The 18,512-nt window shown below is 37.7% G+C and overlaps 1 protein-coding gene across 11 annotated transcripts in view; it reads left to right on the top strand.

Annotated features, from left to right (window-relative positions):
• The window catches only part of MPDZ (multiple PDZ domain crumbs cell polarity complex component), a 95,734-nt gene extending 77,839 nt beyond the window's left edge, over positions 1-17,895 (top strand). For 10 of the 11 annotated variants that reach the window (XM_051642125.1, XM_051642122.1, XM_051642131.1 and 7 more), the window contains 15 exons: positions 365-457; positions 549-623; positions 2,000-2,177; positions 5,220-5,365; positions 5,687-5,770; positions 5,878-6,071; positions 6,330-6,477; positions 9,800-9,886; positions 11,187-11,283; positions 11,942-11,985; positions 13,055-13,177; positions 13,670-13,774; positions 13,894-14,006; positions 15,065-15,188; positions 16,391-17,895. In XM_051642125.1, the coding sequence (XP_051498085.1) occupies positions 365-457; positions 549-623; positions 2,000-2,177; positions 5,220-5,365; positions 5,687-5,770; positions 5,878-6,071; positions 6,330-6,477; positions 9,800-9,886; positions 11,187-11,283; positions 11,942-11,985; positions 13,055-13,177; positions 13,670-13,774; positions 13,894-14,006; positions 15,065-15,188; positions 16,391-16,537 (1,758 nt within the window). In that variant the 3' untranslated portion in view covers positions 16,538-17,895. The remainder of the gene's footprint in view (positions 1-364; positions 458-548; positions 624-1,999; positions 2,178-5,219; positions 5,366-5,686; positions 5,771-5,877; positions 6,072-6,329; positions 6,478-9,799; positions 9,887-11,186; positions 11,284-11,941; positions 11,986-13,054; positions 13,178-13,669; positions 13,775-13,893; positions 14,007-15,064; positions 15,189-16,390) is intronic. The other variant, XM_051642124.1, reaches the window with a different exon arrangement.
• Positions 17,896-18,512: the final 617 nt, after the last annotated feature.

The raw sequence follows: 18,512 nt of genomic DNA, 5'->3' as shown, positions 1-18,512 counted from the left end.
TTGTGAGTGGACCCCAAAGTTATCCTAGTGTAATGGCTTTCTTTAGCACGCTTATTAGTGTCTTTAACATTAATTGGCCAGTTGCCACGTCCTCTGAAATAAGTCACCTCTTGTCCTATTTGCAAAACTTCTGGTAAGCAGGTGCTGGTGGTGCCTCAGGAAGAATCATTGTCTTAGTTGCTCCAACGTAAATGGCATTTACAAAATCTATTTCAGAAATGGATCTGTTGCAAGCAAAAATACTGATGCATTGTGAAAATGCAAACTTTTGTTACGTCTGCAGACTTCATTAGTGTTCAGTGAACATACTCTGACATTTTGATAAACACAGTACATAACCATTTGCATTTTCTGTTTGCCCCAGGATCAAGGAGGCTTTGGAATTGCCATTAGTGAAGAAGATACAATTAATGGAGTAGTTATTAAGAGCTTAACAGATCATGGTGCAGCTGCAAAGGTGTGAGAATATTCAAAATCCAAATAGAAAATGAAGGATGTTTTTTGGAATAGCATTAAGAGCCACATTTTTTATTCTATCTTGTTTCCAGGATGGACGACTCAAAGTTGGAGATCAGATCCTGGCAGTGGATGATGAAATTGTTGTGGGATATCCAGTAGAAAAGGTACTTCAGAAGTGTCAGGAATATTGCAGAAATCATCCCACTTAATGTAGGAGGTGATTGTGTCTTAAACAAACCATTGAGCGTTTTTGTGACTACACTCTTGACTTAATTTTCAAAGCTGGCTAAAGAACCAAAGATCTGCTGGCATTATCTGGATAAAGAAGCTACTGCAGAATAAGCTAAAGCATGAATTTAAGTCTCAGCTGCTCTTTTACATTAATCATCTGTGTTTGTGCTACAAATGTTACTTTCTTTTTTTCTTGTTGTACAAATCTGAGGACTGAAAGGCACTTAGCTGTGGGATAAAACCATGAACTATTGCTCAATATTGGCTCATCATAGCTGTTCTAAAAGCCTTAGAAACAATCAAATTGATATGTATAAATTTACATGGGTGAGTTGCATCATTGGTAAATCAGGTCACGAACTGTGCTTGTACATGAGGCCTCATTATGTTCTAAGCCTGGTATTTCAGCCCTTTTGGGGAAATTATCTCCATTCCTAGGTAAGAAGATTTATTTCTAACTTCTATCTCTACAGACTCTGTGGACTCTGGAATGAATCAAGGAGGGCTTTTTCCTAGCACCTGCCTTGGTACCAATAAATATGACTTTTTAGGCATGAGAAAATTAACCTTCCATTTTTTAAAGGGCAATTAGGAGAGCATCCATCTTACTCTTTGATGCACTGCTATCTCTGAAAGCAGAAAATGAAAAAGAGATAATGAAGGTGCAGGGAAGTAGACAGGCTTTGAAAGAAGAGACAGAGAGGCTGAGAAAGTAATTGTAGAAAATACTTCTAATTCTGCTGAAATGTAAAATCTCAGGAGAATTTGGTGTCTTTTCTGTGAGATGGCAGTTAATTTTAAAGGTGTTCAGTGTCCCTTCAGACTGAATTTTATGTTACACCCTAATGTCCTTCTCTCCATCCCATAGTTCAGTTAGTATTTTCACATTTTCCTTCCAGCTGTGCATCTGATGAAAGAGCTAAAATGGCAGTAGCACTTTTATTTTTATCAGTAGATTTTAGCATTGACTTCTGTGGGATCAAAATTCAGCTCTACCCAAACTCTGGAAGGCAATACTGGTTTTTCAAATTTTGTAATAATTGCTATAAATATGTCCAAAGAAGCCACTGAAAGACTGCCATATTCTTATCTGGCATAGCTTAGCAAAGTTTATCAGCCAAGTATGGGCCACAATTAACTCTGTGGCTGTTTCTTATAAAAAACGATCAATATTTGACCTTGTTTATTATCAGGAAATCCTGCAGAATTGTGACTTGTAGATACAGTTTGCAGAACAGTTCGCTTTCTTTTTGTTTTACAGCTAACAGTTGAGTTACACTCTTCACAACCTTTTCTCTTTATGATTCAGTTTATTAGTCTCCTGAAAACATCCAAAACCACGGTGAGGCTTACAGTGAACTCAGCAGGGATGGATAGCTTGCCTGCAGCACCAGGCCCTTCCAGCACTGCCACAGCAGAGAGGAGGAATATACAGCTACCAGCAACTGTCCCCTCTTCCAGCTCACCAGAACCAGAAGCAGTTAAAAGTAAGGTTCTGCTTGTGTGTCTGTCTTCACTGGGGTTATGACATAAGAATGAAGACATAGCTTGTAAAGTTTTCTCTTTTGTATGCACTCACCTGTCTTCTGAATTGCATTTTCTAGTATTTTTTGGATTACAGATCCATCTAAAAAAAGCAGTGAAGCTCCTTACTAAAGACCTACCTCTTGCTACAGGCCTGTTGTAAAGGCAGGAGGATGGAGGGATTTCCTCCTCCATTCCAAAGGCTATGCAGCAGATGCCTCTGTCGTGGTTGTTTAGTGCTAAGTGGGAGGCTTTCCTTTAAATGAGGGAGAAAAATAATGTCATCTTTCCTAGAACAGGGGAATGGTTGAGATGTTCTTGACATTTATGACTAGCCACATTTGGATCTCCCTGTTTAGAGTGAAGAGTTGAGGTGCAAATGATGATGGTTAAGCAACACATTACTAAGAAGCTAATAATAACTTAATTGAGTAATGTGCACCCTAATTTATATGTACATCTCTTCAGGTGTTACTGAGTCACCTTTCTATAGCTTATTACTGGCAGTAATATTGATAGGCAATTGTACTACTATAAGGAAATCTTAAGAAACACATGGGAGATCTACAAGTTAATAATTCTGTTACAGTTTTAGGCTAAAGTCTGTTGTTTTGTCCAAGCCTGTTCCTTCCATCTCCACTTTGTCACGGCAAGTCTTAGGGATGAAGACCTAATGAAGATTGCAGCAATGCTCCTGCCAGCATCACATGGATTTGTGATTGCAACTTGGCTTCACTGCCATTTACAGGCATCTTCAACCCAGCTCTTTGAAGATCTCCCTCCTCTTGATTCTCCACCTGATTTTATAACTCACTCTGCTTCTTTTTACCAAGCCCACTTTTTTGCTGCCCCTGCACCTTTTTTTGTCTGCACCAACTCAGTCCAAATAAGCAACCCATCCCTCAGTACTTTTTCACTGTTTGTCTGATTCTACTACATACCTGCCCAACTTTGTTGTTTTCAACAGTGTTATATAGACAGTTTTTGGCTTAATACTGATGCAGCTATCTAGATGTGCTCAGCCTTGCATACCAAGACTCCCTTCCAGTTCCTCAGTGTCCTGGTTTCAGCCAGGATGAAGCACTATTCCTTTTCCTGATTTTTTTTTCCTTCAGTAAGTCTTCCAGCTTGGACTGATAACAAATGCTGGAAGGTTTTTGTTACTGCTGGGACTCCACAGTCACACCTTTACTCAGCCAGCTCAGACACTACTAGGCGATCTATGACCCCCCTGTAGGAGGCTGAAATAGACAGCAAAGTAGGCCAGAGATATTCCATTCCATATATCTACATAAGCTCAGAGGAAGGTCAGAGATTACAGAAGACAACTTCCTTCCTGCTTCTTCTTCCCTTCTCTTCCGTCCGGGGAGGACTCCATCCATCCATCACCATCGACCCCCAGGCTCGAGCTCTCCTGACCTTCATCACTCCACTCTCTCCAGCAGCAGCTCCAGGATTTTTTGGGACTGTTCACAGCTCAGGAGATGCTGGGGGAGTTGCTGGGGTAGGGGGCAGCAATAGGGGTTTGCACATTCCTGAACACATTTATAGATATATAGATATAGATATAGATAGATATAGATATTTATCATTAGTATTTAATTAAAACTGTCTTGTTTAATTTTCAATGCAGAAAAATCTTCCTCTCATTCTTTCTATCCTTCCCTCCCTAGTTGGGATAGGAAGGGGATCGAGAGCATTGTTGTTGATCCTGAGTCAAACTGTGACATGATGTTTATATATCTCATGTATGTTTTATTGCCTTCTGGACAGAGTCACTGTACTTAAACCTAGAGTCCCCTACTTAGCTTGAACTAAGCATGAGCAGTGGCTTATTATACGCACAAATAACTTGTATAACAGAACAGTAGAGTAACCTGCTCTATACTCACATAGAAGCTTTAACCTGAAAAAGTCTTACTTGTCCTTCTGCTTCTTTTCAGAGGCTGAGATTCTTAGTTCTGAGGATTACTGGTCATGCAGGACCTATTACCCTAACTGTTTGTCTAACATAAATCTGTATTTCTGTATGGTCAAATCCTCTGTGAGTTTCAGTGGAACTTCTTTTCACTCAGTGGCCTTTTAAACTGCTTCAAAAGGATTTAGATGCCTGTTTTTACCTTTTGAAAAAGATGTAATTTTGGTGTTTCTTTAAAGCACAGAAGAATATCAGTGAAAGGGATAATCTGAACATCCCAGACATATGAATTGCTTAGTCTTTCCTTTAGTTGTTACACAATAGTCACCTCCTAGTATTTCTGATGTTTTTTTTTCTTTGAAGGTTACAGAACTGACTACAATAATAAAGCAAACATCCACTTGTGACATACCAGACATACAGAATTTTCAGATAAATTCCTATATAGTGGTGCCTTATATATTTGCACTGTGAAAATACATATTTACACCATGAAATTTGCTTCTTTCAAAAGCTGTGTTAGTGGCCAGTTAAAAGTTGAAGTGGGATAAAAAAATGTGAAGGCCACTAAATAGAATGATGTGTATAAAACCTTTGGTTTACCTCCATGGACTTGTGAAACACCACTATATTTGCTTGTTACTTAACATCTTTCTCGTGGTACAGATTGGAGGTTGAGACAGAATATTTAGTTAGATGGATCTTTGCTTGACCCATTGCAAAAGTGCACATCTGACTTGAATCTGTGTATTTAATACATACTATATACTTCATTTGTCTCTGATCTAAATTGCATAATTGCTAGTGTACAGATGTTTAAATTAAATAAAATTTTGTTGTGCACAGTAGCTTCTTTGACTATCCAGACTGTTATCCATGTACTTGATGGTATAAAAACAGGACAACTGTGATTAAAACTACAGGATAGTATTTCTGTGAGGGGAAGGGAGAGCTGGTAGTGTCATTCTGTGTAAGTCAATTGTTGTCACTGTAGGGCTGTCAATGGACTTCCAAAATGCTGTTTTAAAGTCACTTGTCTCATATAGAGCCCTCTTACAGTAACTGTTATGTTCATTTGTGATTTTAGATACAAGCCGATCATCAACTCCAGCCACATTAGCCTCTGACCCAGCTACTTGTCCCATCATTCCTGGATGTGAAACAACCATTGATATCTCCAAAGGACGGACTGGTCTTGGCCTGAGCATTGTTGGAGGAGCAGACACTTTGCTGGTTGGTTGGAAAAATATGTGTGTCAGTCAAGTGAAATAACAATAATGACAGAAGAAATCTCTTCTTCATTAGTTTATTTAGCATTTACAGAAAGATACCAAAGATAAAAGTTCAGGAAAAAAGAATACAAACAAAGTAAAGAAAAACGCACTTTTAAATTCAAAGTATTAATGAACTTCCTAAAAGTTTTGGTAGTTTGTTCATCTTACATCTTACTGTTTATCCCTGATAAATTAAAGTTGTAATTTTCAGTTACTCTTGGTTCAAAGTAGGAACATGTTCTTTCAACATGCATTTTATTTTTGTTTCATTTATCCACAGGGAGCAATAATTATCCATGAAGTATACGAAGAAGGCGCAGCATCTAAAGATGGGAGACTCTGGGCTGGGGACCAGATATTAGAGGTGTGGTGGTTTCTTCAGTTGCTTTTATTCTCATTAGCTAGTTAGGCATCTTCTCTTTGTCTCCTTGAAGGTCCTGCACAGTTTATCTTTGTATGCTTTCATTTTAGGTGAATGGGATTGACCTCAGGAATGCCACACACGATGAAGCAATCCATGTCCTCCGACAGACTCCCCAAAAAGTTCGTCTGACTGTGTACAGAGATGAAGCCCAGTACAAGGAGGAAGATATGTATGATGTACTCAATATAGAGCTCCAAAAGAAGCCTGGCAAAGGCCTTGGACTGAGTATTGTTGGAAAAAGGTATGAATGTACCTGGAAAGTCAATGTTTAGAACTTATTGGGCATGCTCATATTTCTTCTGAGGTCTGGTGCGCGGATCCTGTAGGCTTGAAGGCTGTAGATATCATTTTTGTGCCTAACCTAACTGGCCATTCCTAGAGAAAATAGCCCAACATTACTCAACAGAAAAATTACGAAGTTGATTGCGTTCCCAATAGCAAGTTATAAAAATGGCTCTCAAACAACACTGTAATACAAAATCCATGTGTTTATTTGCAGAAATGATACGGGGGTGTTTGTATCAGACATCGTCAAAGGAGGCATAGCAGATACAGATGGCAGATTGATGCAAGGAGATCAGATATTGACAGTGAATGGAGAAGATGTTCGAAATGCTAACCAGGAGGCTGTTGCAGCTTTGCTAAAGGTATTGGGAAAAGAGAAGTTGGACAAAAGTGAAGAATGAGCCAGATTTTTTTGAAAGCTTTTGTTTTCTTCACATTGAGTTCAGACTGTTACTGAGATGCTAATGAGAATGATCTGTGGAAAATTTAAGCATCCTGGAGTGTAGAGCTTTCAGATTTTGATACTGTGCCTGATGATAATGGGAGTAGTGGTAGTCCTGATTGTCATTAGTTTATAGAGCAATAAAAGACCATTACCTAGAACATCCTAAACTTAACACTGTATTTTCTCCAACAAACTAGTAACTGGTTAACTATCTCACATTTTTAGAAAGATATGTGCAGAACTAACTTTAAATGACGGAGAATTCATCAGAGTAGTTGTGCCAAAAAGCGATTACTTTCATAGGTGATAATGTTAATTTTTTCTTTTTTTTCTTTTCTGTGACTGTGTAGTGTCACCTCACATCCATTATATACTACAATGCGTTTTCCAGTGACTAAGGCATCTAAATATAAGAAATTGCTTTCTCACAAAGATAACTGAAGTAAACTCCTATCTGTAGCTCTTGGAGCCGGAATTTCTGTTCTCAATAAATTTTGTGCTTCTGATATCCTCCCCCTGTTTCCAAATTAGAAAATAAGTCATATATACAACATTTCCTGTGGTCTGGCAGGAAGTCCAGTTGGTCAGCCAGCGGAATCCAGTGGAATACCATTCCACTGGAAAAACAGTAGGTCATAGCTGAGTCTTAGACACATAGACACACGATTGTGCTTCTTTGCACTTAAATTCAAAGGGTACATTTTTCCAGATCTTTAACAGTTCCTTCAGCTTTTTTTTCTGGGGGGGCAGGGAGAAGAGGAGGGGCAGAACTTATAAAGGGAAGGTAGGAGCACTTTATCAGTATTTTCAGTATGTGCCTGTAAGAGTGAATGCCAGAACTGGGTCTTTGTTCTGACAGTGAACTCTTTATAGTTTTCTGAAGTAAAAGTAGTTTTCCATTCTTACCTCATAATTTATTTTGTCTAAGGACAGTGCATTTCTCCTTCATATGCTGCAGTTTTACATGTCCTCTAAACTAAAATGCCATTTAATGTGGAGACTTTCTGTCATTTTGGAAAGCATTTTGGAGTATCTAATTGAAGATTCTTAGTTCCCAGTTATCATTCATATATTCGTGTTTTAAATACTTCATGCAGCTCAGAAGTACTTGTGATTAATTTTCCTAGTGCTGAGAAATGAGGCTTTTTAAGTACCTCATATATATTATCGTTAGCGATCCATTCTGTTCACACAGAATAATTGGAGTAAAACACAGCCACTCACACATGGGCAGTAACAATTTATCATTCAGATATCAGTTCTGTTTTCATTAATTAGAGTAAAATCTAGGAGTGAGTTTTCTTGATCTGCCTGAAATGTTTTTCCTAGAAAATTATATATAGCTTCTGGAAAAACCCAATACATTTTAAGCCGTGTGAGACCACTAGCATGTGCTGTCAGCTTGAGAATTATTTTACTTATGGGTTTAGGGGAGATTTCAGGAGGAGAGAACTGTAACAAAACTACAGGGGCTCTGAGCAATCAGTTCTAGTTGGAGATGTCCCTGCTTATTGTAGAGGGACCTTTATTCCTTCCAACCCAAGACAAATCTGTGATTCTATGATGATGTCTGTGATTTATTTACTAGTTGGTTGGAAAGTATTACCTCCTACTTCGATACATTATAGCTTTTAAATCTCATTTTGGTTTTGCATTTTATAGAAGGATGTGATTATTTTTGGTACATAGATTACTTCTTCAGTTTTCTGTTTTGGATAAGTGTTGTCCATATGGTTTAATACAAGTCAATTCATACAAGCAGGAGAGAGTGGTTTTGCACAGGCTTTGATTGAGTCATTCCTAGGACATGGAGAAGAAAACATTATTTAGCGAGCAGGCTGGTGGGGGGCTTCCTTCCCGAGGCAGCAGCAGTGCAGCCCCCAGCAGTGCTCAGCTTCCCTGGTGGCAGCTTCCCTGGTGGGCAGTCTGGTGGGGGGAGGGCAGTCCCTAACTTGTCCGTTTTCCTGCCTTGTATCACAACCTTTTATTCCTTTCTTTTCCTTGAACAGGCAGGCCTGGTTTTGTCATTTGCTGGCTATAATCAGCAAAAGGCCTCTGCTGGCTTAAAAGACATTTTATTTAGTATGTGGGGCTGTTTCGCACAGTAATAAATCTCTTTTAGTGTTACCCTAAGAGAATAGCAACAGATACGAAATATGGAAATCCTTCTTGAATAGGTATTTCCTTTTATTGGTTTTGATATATCGGTCTACTTCTTACTGTGAATTTTCTGACAAATATACTAACCTTTCTAAGGGTGATACTGCTAAAGCATGATAAATAAAGGCAAAATTAAGTAATATTAAGTACTTTGGATACAGGTGTTCATGAAAGAAGGAAAGGCAAAATAGCAACAAAACTTTATTTCTGTATTTGAATATGTTGCACATTAGTGATCTTCTTTTGACAGTATTTACTTCAAAAGTCCAGTTTTCTAAATGTTGTGATAATATCTTACCTATCTGTTTCCAAAATCAGTGTAATGTCTTTGTTACTAAATATTTGATTGCAGGGTGAATTTTCTTCTGAGATGTGAATTTTATGCTGAATTATAAAGACTTAATTGTATAATTAAAAGCTTAAAGAGTAGTGGAAGGATATTTCAATAGGTTAACAGTGTATATCACCCAGCTTCATTTTGGGAGTTGGATCCAGAAAGGTCACATAAACTACAGATGGATGTTTGGAAAACCTCATGCTCAAAAGTTCTTTAGTTGTGTTGGTATAGATCCAGAGTTATGTGGTTTCAAGAGCAGGAGAGATGTGACTAACCACCAGTTTAAATACCATGGTCTCAGTCATACCAACAGAAATATTGATTGTTCCTTTGAAGTTACACTATTTTTAGTGCTTGCTGTGAAAATAGTGAATTTCACTATTCCCTGAGAAGTGCCATCTTGAAAACATATGCTGATATTACAATTGAGAAGCAAATCCAACTCTTTGTCAAGTGAAAGGTAATGGTATAAGTCTTCTTGAGTAATCTTTACATCTGTGTTCTAATATGGTTAATCCAAAAAGTACCCTGCTCAGTACTGACTATTATGGTGTACTTAGTTTCTGTGTCTCTTGATCCTACCATGAGCTCTGTCTGCTAGGTGCTCATCACAAGGTTGTTAGCCCATTATTTTCCTCTCTGTCTGTATTTTTTTTCTTCTTTATCTGAGAGGTGACTTAAATATTGTCATAGCCTTTAATACTGTATACAGAAGATGTGTTGTAAGTGACTGCTTCTTTAGTGTTCTTTAGGTACAGTACGACTAGAAGTTGGAAGAATAAAAGCTGGTCCGTTCCACTCTGAGAGGAGAACATCCCAGAGCAGCCAGGTGTGTAACTGTAAAACCATTTAGTTTTTAAGAAATACTGGTTAAATAATGAAAGAAAATAAAAATAACTGGTTTTATGGTGATGGTGATTTTCCATTAACCTGATCCAAGATGACAAAGAGTAATTTTTTATGTACTTCACAGCTTCTCAGTAACTGTTATATGCATTCTCTTTAGCATACTGTATCTGTTAAAGACATAATCCAGGCAAAAATGTATTCCAGATATGGCTTTGCTATGTTGCTTACTCTGGTTCCAGCCTGGAAAGCAGAAAGTGCTATGATACTCATAATTACCTCAAGAAATTGGAGTGGACTTTAAATCTCTGTTACTTTAGGTGTGCTTGGTATGCAATGGAGTATTGTTTCAATAAACCTAGTGAATTTCTTCACTTCTTGTAATCTTGGTCAGCAGAAGCAGGAAACTTGCACGCTTGCCATCAGGCTCCTCTCAGATTTACTTATTTTATTGTTATTCTAATGGTGGCATGTTATAAACTTGCAACACTTTCTGCTTTTGAAGACATCCTTCATGTGGTAGCAGCTTACATCATGATTGTCTCCAGTAGGAGCTGTATTACTGAGACCTCACAAGTTTCCTTAGAACTTTCCATGGTAATAAACTGGGTATGCCAGATATCAAGTACTGAAGATTAGTTTTAAAACAAATAATAATTAAACATTTAAATTGAGTGGGTTTAAACTGGATAAAACTGAGATGTTAGGCTTTCTTCAAAATGGTTAATACCAAACAAAATAAAAACATGCAGGCTCTGAGCAGTCTTAATCTAAGTGGTTAAGTAAGAAAAAGCTTACAGTGTTGAATATTTTGAAGTGTCTGAGCAGTCAGTGAACTGGTATCACTGGGAGCCTAGCCTTGTTCCTTTACATTGTCTTGCAGATATAGTGAAAATCTGTCTGGAAACTGCAGGTGAAGCTGAGTGGAAAGCCTAATCTTGGTTTTAGCTGGTACAGTGGGTGAACATGAGAGATATAAAGATGTCTTTTGTATTCTGTACCTACCTAGATAATCACGGCTAACTTTTGCAGCAGATGTCTATGAGATGATAGAAGGTGGGAACATAAGAGCACAGTAGGCATGGAATCTCTGTTGGTCCAAGGATGTTTTAAACAAAGAGCCCTTTAGAGTGACCTAGAAATACATGGAGGTTCACTGTGTCAGCTTTAACTGTGCGTAGGAAAAGTAAAATGCAGCAAAATTCGCTGAATGCAGTAAGTTACAATTTTATCAGATGGATGTCTGAAGCTGCTCTCTAATCCCATTGTACTACTGTATTTAGGTCAGTGAAGGAAGTGGCAGTCTCTCATCATTCGGTTTCCCTGTTTCTGGGTCCGGTGCACCAGAGGTCTTTGAAAGTGGTCTAAAGAAGAATGCCAGTAAGGTTTCTTTGGTGCCTTCAGTATTTTATACATCTGAACTGTTAGCTGAGATCTTTAACTTTCTCTAAAATGTTGTTGTTATTTTGTGCTGTAGACCTGAAAGTGGTTCCTTGATCATTGAAACACTGCAGGGGTGGTTATTGTGCAGTGCATCATATATATCTTCAAATAGCCTTTTACAGAAGAAACTAGCAGCTTGTTATACCAGCAGTTTATATATTGAGAATCTAGGTTAAGCCATAATTTTATATTTAGTCTAAGTAAGTCTTCAGTCAAGGAGTCTCATTCATAGAAATGCAGATACTGTATAGTTAAATTAGAAGTGGAATAGCTATCTCATGCTCAAATTTAGAACAAAACTACTTCTGACCAAAGCATTGCTAGCAAATAATAGTATTCTCTATTCTATTTGAGCATGTTTAGCTCAATATTAAACACCTTAATTCCAAAGGATGTTTAAATTGAGAAAATTAATTACTTTTTCCATCCATTCTAGAAGTATTTCAGTATATGCTTAAAACATGTATAATATGTATTATACTCAAAACTGTAATAAACCATCAGAATATCAGAATCATCATAGTGATTTGGATAACTTTCATGGAAAAGTTTCCTAAAAATGCTAGTTTAACTTTTTTTTTAATTCATTTGACAGCAGCTTCTGAAATACAGGGGCTAAGAACAGTTGAAATAAAAAAGGTAAGCTACAGCATGAAGTGGTATATATCAGGAACAGATTTTAGAAATGTCAATAGGTGTGTTCACAGAAAGGAGAAGTCTGGCCCTGTTAATCATTTTGAGAAAGGAATTAATGTGGCAATTGCTAATTACTTTGACCGTCTTTTCAGGTGAAGGCTGTGTAATCTCCACTGCTTATATTTCTATATAAAAAATGCTATCACTTTTCGGACCTGTTTTGAAAGCAAAAGGAGAAAGGATTAGTAAGACATAGTGAGACCTAGTTTTACTGTTTTCAGAATCTTAAATCCAGACTCTTTTTTAGTGAAGATGAGGGAATTATGCCAAAGTTGCAAACCCATTGTTTGGTATTTTGTATTTTTATTTGCATGTTTAATTGGTAATCTTTTACATGACAGCAGCTAGGTTTTCAAACTGGGAAAGTGAACTTCTTTATTTACAGGAGCCTGAGGTCTGTGTCAAAGACTGCTTCTGTTTGTCCAAAATACTTATATTTATTTCACTTTGCCTGGCATCTCATCCCCTTGATTGCATGGATTATATTTAGACTTTCTTTATTTACAGTAGGTTCTGCAAATAACAGTTTACAATAGCAGGTTTGCAGTCAGGTAGTAGTAGGGTGTTGCACAATAGTGAGCGGCTGGTTTTGTTCTTCAGCAGTAGGGCACTAGAGGGAGCATGAAGTTTAATTCTGATTTTCAGGAGGTTCGTAATATGAGCTTGATACATACAGTATTAAGGGCAAGCAATTCCATCTGTGCAGTTTTCCTTGCCCAGACTTTCTGTGCTGAGATTAAGGGTCTGATGCTGAATGCTGTAAGTATTTAGTTTGGCTGAGATAAAACATAGAACTAGGTCAGCAAATTGTTGCCTACGACTGATAGGAAGAAACCTACCTTTTGCTCACTGTGCTTTCTCAATATAGTTAGCTAAAAAGTGTCTTGAGACATAGGAATTCTGATTTTCGTAATATGGAGTCTGTAGTAATTTTTCGAGATAAGCCTGCAATTCTCTGTTAGGTGTTTTTCTTTCCAGAAAAATCTAAGCTTTTTTTTCATAACAATAACAGGGTCCTGCAGATTCACTTGGAGTGAGCATTGCTGGAGGTGTAGGAAGTCCTCTTGGAGATGTTCCTATATTTATTGCCATGATGCATCCGAATGGAGTTGCAGCTCAGACTCAGAAACTCAGAGTAAGTTAATTGTTAAGAAGGTTGTAAAGATTGCATGGGTAATCTACAGTAATTACTCTAGGCAGGCAATAAATTAGCAGTTTGATGGTGTAGTCATGAGTGCCTTTGGCTGTGACAAGAGTTTTTGCTGTTTGGATTGACAAAACAGTAACTCAGTTTGGTAGCATAGTAAAAAGTAATTGCTGAAAGATACTTACATTGGGAAGGAAGTTCTAAAGTAATCTTGGATCATTGTCTCTTACATGACAACAGCCAGGTTTTCAACAAGGACACACTGAATACACTAAACCAGTGTAATTTGTTGTGATACTGAATTTTCTGCCTTTGTACTGTGTCATTTTGTAGTGCCAAGTTGATTTGCCTTCCTGCCCTGTATTACTGATAAAATCTGGCTAAATGCAAATACATAGATCTGCTATTGTTCAAAGAAAGTGACAAATAAATCCACGTATCTAAACTTGTTAATTAGATTTTCTGCATTTTCTTCTGTAGGTCGGGGACAGAATTGTTAGCATCTGTGGAACATCTACTGAAGGCATGACTCACTCCCAAGCTGTTAGTCTCTTAAAAAATGCTTCAGGCACTATTGAGTTGCAGGTAAAAAAAATCTTCAGTGACATTTGAAATATTTTCAGAATAATATTTTTCAAGCTACTACTATGAATTATTTTAGTGTCAATGTTCTCATTTTACTGATTTATGAACTCTGTTCCCAGGTTGTAGCTGGAGGAGAAGTGAGTGTCGTAACTGGTCACCAGCAGGATCCACCTACATCCAGTCTTTCATTTGCGGGACTAACTTCAACAAGCATTTTTCAGGATGACTTAGGGTCAGTAACTATAAAATAAGCAACCTCTTTAGCCTGTTATTTTAGGTGGAGCTGAACCTGAAAAACTTAAAAATTCTAGCAAATAACGGATGAAGTGTTTGACTTACACAAACACAAGGGACCTGTAGGCCACAGATCCTTTTTTCATTTTACATTATGATTTATTTATTTTTTTACTGCTTTGTTTTGCCCTTCTGCAGAGTTATGATATGATTTGATTTCTTTGTAAATAGAGCCTCCTTTGTTTTGCTGAGACTTGGTACCTCGGATTAACTGATGCAGCTGGAATGTTTTTTTTTTCTCAGACTTAAGTAGCAAGGCCGTTTCCACAGTGGTACCTGTGTTTCCATAATGTGCTTTCTAGCACTGGCCTATCAGGAGCGTATTACTTTTCTGGTACACAAGGTACACTGCTTCAGGTATATTTCATGGTACAGCTATGTAAACGAGTTTTGCCTGAAACTCTGTGAGGAATTTTTCTTCTAGGAATAGGGAAAGAGAATGGCGTTGTTTAGCCATACAGATCTACTTTAATAGATAGAATTTCAAAATTTCTTATAGTCGAAGTATATGTGGGGAAATAGACTTAAAAATGTTCTATATAAATGCATACATACAAATACACAGTCGTATATTAGAGGAGGAGGAAAGCAATTAAACCTTACAATGTAAATTATAGTGGCTAATTTTAGACCTTTTTTTAGGAGGTATAATGGGTCATAGGATTTTTAAAATGAATGTTTTTTATGGAGATTTGAGGTACTGGTATTGCATTTCTACTTCACGAGTAAGCACTGCTAGTAGGACATTGCAGACATAACTGTGCCCTGAGCTGAATGGGAGAGATGTTTGAAATAGCTACTGTTAATAAGGAGAGCATTAGGTAGTGTTTTACGTGCACTAAAGCAGCCAGTTCATTATAATAAAAGCATTTGTAGTTTTGATGGAAAGCAAAATGTATTGCTTATCTTGAAAGGAAGAATGTTTTTTGTTGAATATTCTGCATGTTAAATCATAAGTTCAGACAACATGGCAGTACTCTTATTTCCTTTTCTTAGACCTCCTCAATACAAGACCATTATGCTGGATAGAGGACCAGACGGCCTAGGCTTTAGTATTGTGGGCGGTTATGGCAGTCCTCATGGAGACTTGCCCATCTATGTGAAGACAGTGTTTGCAAAGGTAAGTGTAAATTTGTTCAGTCACTTCACAGCAGCTACTACCTTAAATGAGGGCCAAATAATTGTTACAGTTTTTTACAGCTTTTCTTCCTTAGTGCAAGGTCTGGTCAAAATGTGCTTGCAGCATTTGAAGGCTATAGTCTTAGGAAGATTCAGAATTTCCAAATGCATGTGACTGCGTATGGCAGAGCCTTTTTCAGCTCTCAAAACTGGAATTGTGCACATATTTAGGAAAACAGCCCTCTTTCTTTATGTTTAGAGTGTATTTTCTTCTGATAGTAGAAGGGTCTATTTTTTTTGACTTGAGAGTCTGAAAGGTAGACCAAGGTAAAATAATTTAATTCAGTCAGGACCTTTGGAGAATTCAAGTTAGTGACCTGGATTTGATACTTTGGACTGCACTAGGAAGCAGCCCTGAGTTAGGAAAAACTGGAATCAAGAATCCCAGACATTTATCACAGAATCACAAAATCACAGAATCACAGAATGGCTAGCGTTTGAAGGGACCTTAAAGATCATCTAGTTCCAGCCCCCCTGCCATGGGCAGGAACACCTCCCACCAGATCAGGTTACTGCAAGCCCCATCCATCGTGGCCTTGAACACTTCAGGGATGAAGCATCCACAGCTTCTCTAGGCAACCTGTCTCAGTGTCTCACCACCCTTACAGGAAATAATTTCTTCCTAATATCTCATCTTAATAGAACCTTTTTCAGCTTAAAAGCATTCCCCCCAGTCCTATCACTCCATGCCCTTTTGAAGAGTGCCTTTGCAGTTTTCAGGTACTGGAAGGTGGTCTAGGGTCTCCCTGGAGCCTTGGGTTCTCAAGGCTGAACAACCCGAACTCTCTCAGCCTGAGTCAAAGTACAGAGCTAGTTTTGATTAGTGAATTTCTTACACTAGTTGCTGAAAACTTCTTCAGGTCTTGAGAATCTTGCTTCTGTGATAGTATAATTTAAATGTTACAGTAGCTGGATGAACATGGTTAAGGGAGTAAAAAAAATCCTGAAGGACTCATTTCTAGATGTGGTGAAACTGAGTGCAGGGCATACTGCATCACTGGCAGGATGTACTACAGTTGAGTGTGTTTGATTAATTGGAAATCAAAAAAGTTTTAAGTGTACATCGAACCTAGATGATAAAGACAGTGTGGCAGGGAGAAAAATAAATGCATGAGCCTGCAGTTATATCTTGTATCGTTTCAGGGTGCAGCAGCAGAAGATGGACGCCTGAAGAGAGGGGATCAAATTATTGCTGTGAATGGGCAGAGTTTAGAAGGGGTGACCCATGAGGAAGCAGTTGCTATTCTGAAAAGGACAAAAGGAACAGTCACTTTGACTGTTTTGTCATGAGTTGGTTGCCCAAATGAGTAGGGTTCAGTAAGACTCTATTATTTACATTCCGCATAGCAAAGAGAGTGGAAAAGTTTATATAGCCTTCTTGCTCTTACAGCTTCACAGACTGTGTTACAACACTGAAGAAAAGCAACACTTAACCATTTTTTTGTATACAATAGGAGTATCATAGAGTCATTAGGGCTGGTAAAGACCTGTAAGACCATCCTGTCCAACCTTCAACCCAACACCACCATGCCCACTAAATCATGTCCCAAAGTTTTTATCTCACTTTCAAATCACTGGGGTGGAGTTGTGTCAACTATGGGAAGACATGGATATTTTTCCTATTAGTATTATAATGCATGCTTGAAAGCCACAAAAAAAACCCAACCACAACTTATTATTAGTAGTATTATTAATTTAATTTTTAGCAGCCACACAACAGAACTGGGATATTTTGCTAAGAAGCTTTGGATATATGAAATAAGTTGGAAAAATTATAAAGCCACCAAGTCAAGAAGGGGATGATATGGGCAGCAGTAGTCAGAAATAAGGTTCTTGAAGAAAGAAAGTATTAGCCATATATGGAATTTTGGGAAAAGAAGGAAAAGTATGTAATCTGAAGGCAGATGAAGAATGAACTTGGATGGTTATTTGTATTGTTTCATAAAGCCTTAGTAGAAGGAGCTGGGTGGGTGACTTGGTGGATTTTTTACTTTTCTGCTTGTGGATTTAAATTTCCTAAGTCATAGTGTATCCAAAAAAATCCAAACGAACCAAAACAGTTTTAGTTTGGCTTAGGTTTGAGGGTTTTATTTGTTTTTTTTTTTCTTGGGGCAGGGGTGTATGTGTGTTTGTTCAGCAGCACCTTTGTGTTAATTATCAAAAAAAAAATTGTAGTAAGAATGCCACCATGTCATTTGTCACTTAAGAGAAATATGAATTGAAAATGTAAGCAATGGTCAGGACATTCTTAGGGGAAGACACAAACGACTAGCATTTGTTTTAGGGGGACACAAAAACAGTATTAGAAATTTCTGTGAAATAGTATTAACAAATTGATAGGCTATGTCTAAGTGAATTAACTAAAAAAAAAAAAAGGCTATGTTTATCTCTTTAACTATGCTAGAAGTTACACTATGGTGGGCTAATATGAAAGAAAACAGATGTTACTGGATGCTGTTGTTATTGAATTACTCTTCTACAATTGCTCCTTGCTTAGAGTTTGAAATGCCTATATTAGAATATGTAAAGTCACTTTAAATAGTATCTATATTTGTAACAGAAGTAATGTACAGATATTTTGTTACTCTTGTGTCTAAATGGGGATCTGAGTAAATAAATTGGAAACTGTCATGATGAATAAAGTTGCAGATGTGTTTCTGTTTGCTATAAAATGGCATGCTTTCAGTGTTCATTTTGTTGTGAAAGATAAATTCAGAACAGTTTAAATTGATTTTACCAAAAAAAGGCCTTATTCTTTATTTGAACCTTAAAGCATCTCCTAGAAATTGGTTACTTTGGATTTTGAGATTTTATCTTTGCTTGCAAACTCATAGCAAATCCATGAGACCAGATATCAAAACTATCTAGGAATAAATATGAAGCTGTCTTGCTTTTTTGAAACGGACAGCATTGGTGATTGTTCAGTCTGTTTAGAAAGTATTCCTTCAGGCATGGGACTTGCTATGAAGGATCAAAACAGTGAGTCATTGGAGCCTGGGACTTTGCTTTGACCTGTGACCTGTGCTGCTGCTTCAGAGCAGAGGATCTCCCCTGAGCCCCACACCAGGAAAGCTGTTGCATGCAGCCACTGCTTAATGGCTGCCCTGCACTGGACCATAAGGTATAATGAGCTCTGCAGGCTTAGGGTGTTTGGTTTTCTCTGTCTTTTGGTATTGAATGCAACTTGAATTTCACTGAAGTTAGTCCTGTAAGGCACTGTGGCCCTAGTTCTACCAAGTCTTCCATTTTTTATTATGTTTTTTTT

This window comes from Apus apus, chromosome Z (genome assembly GCF_020740795.1).
Source record: "Apus apus isolate bApuApu2 chromosome Z, bApuApu2.pri.cur, whole genome shotgun sequence".
NCBI classification, from domain to species: domain Eukaryota; kingdom Metazoa; phylum Chordata; class Aves; order Apodiformes; family Apodidae; genus Apus; species Apus apus.
The sequence above is the reverse complement of the archived record's forward strand: the minus strand, read 5'-3'. Positions and strand labels throughout refer to the sequence as shown.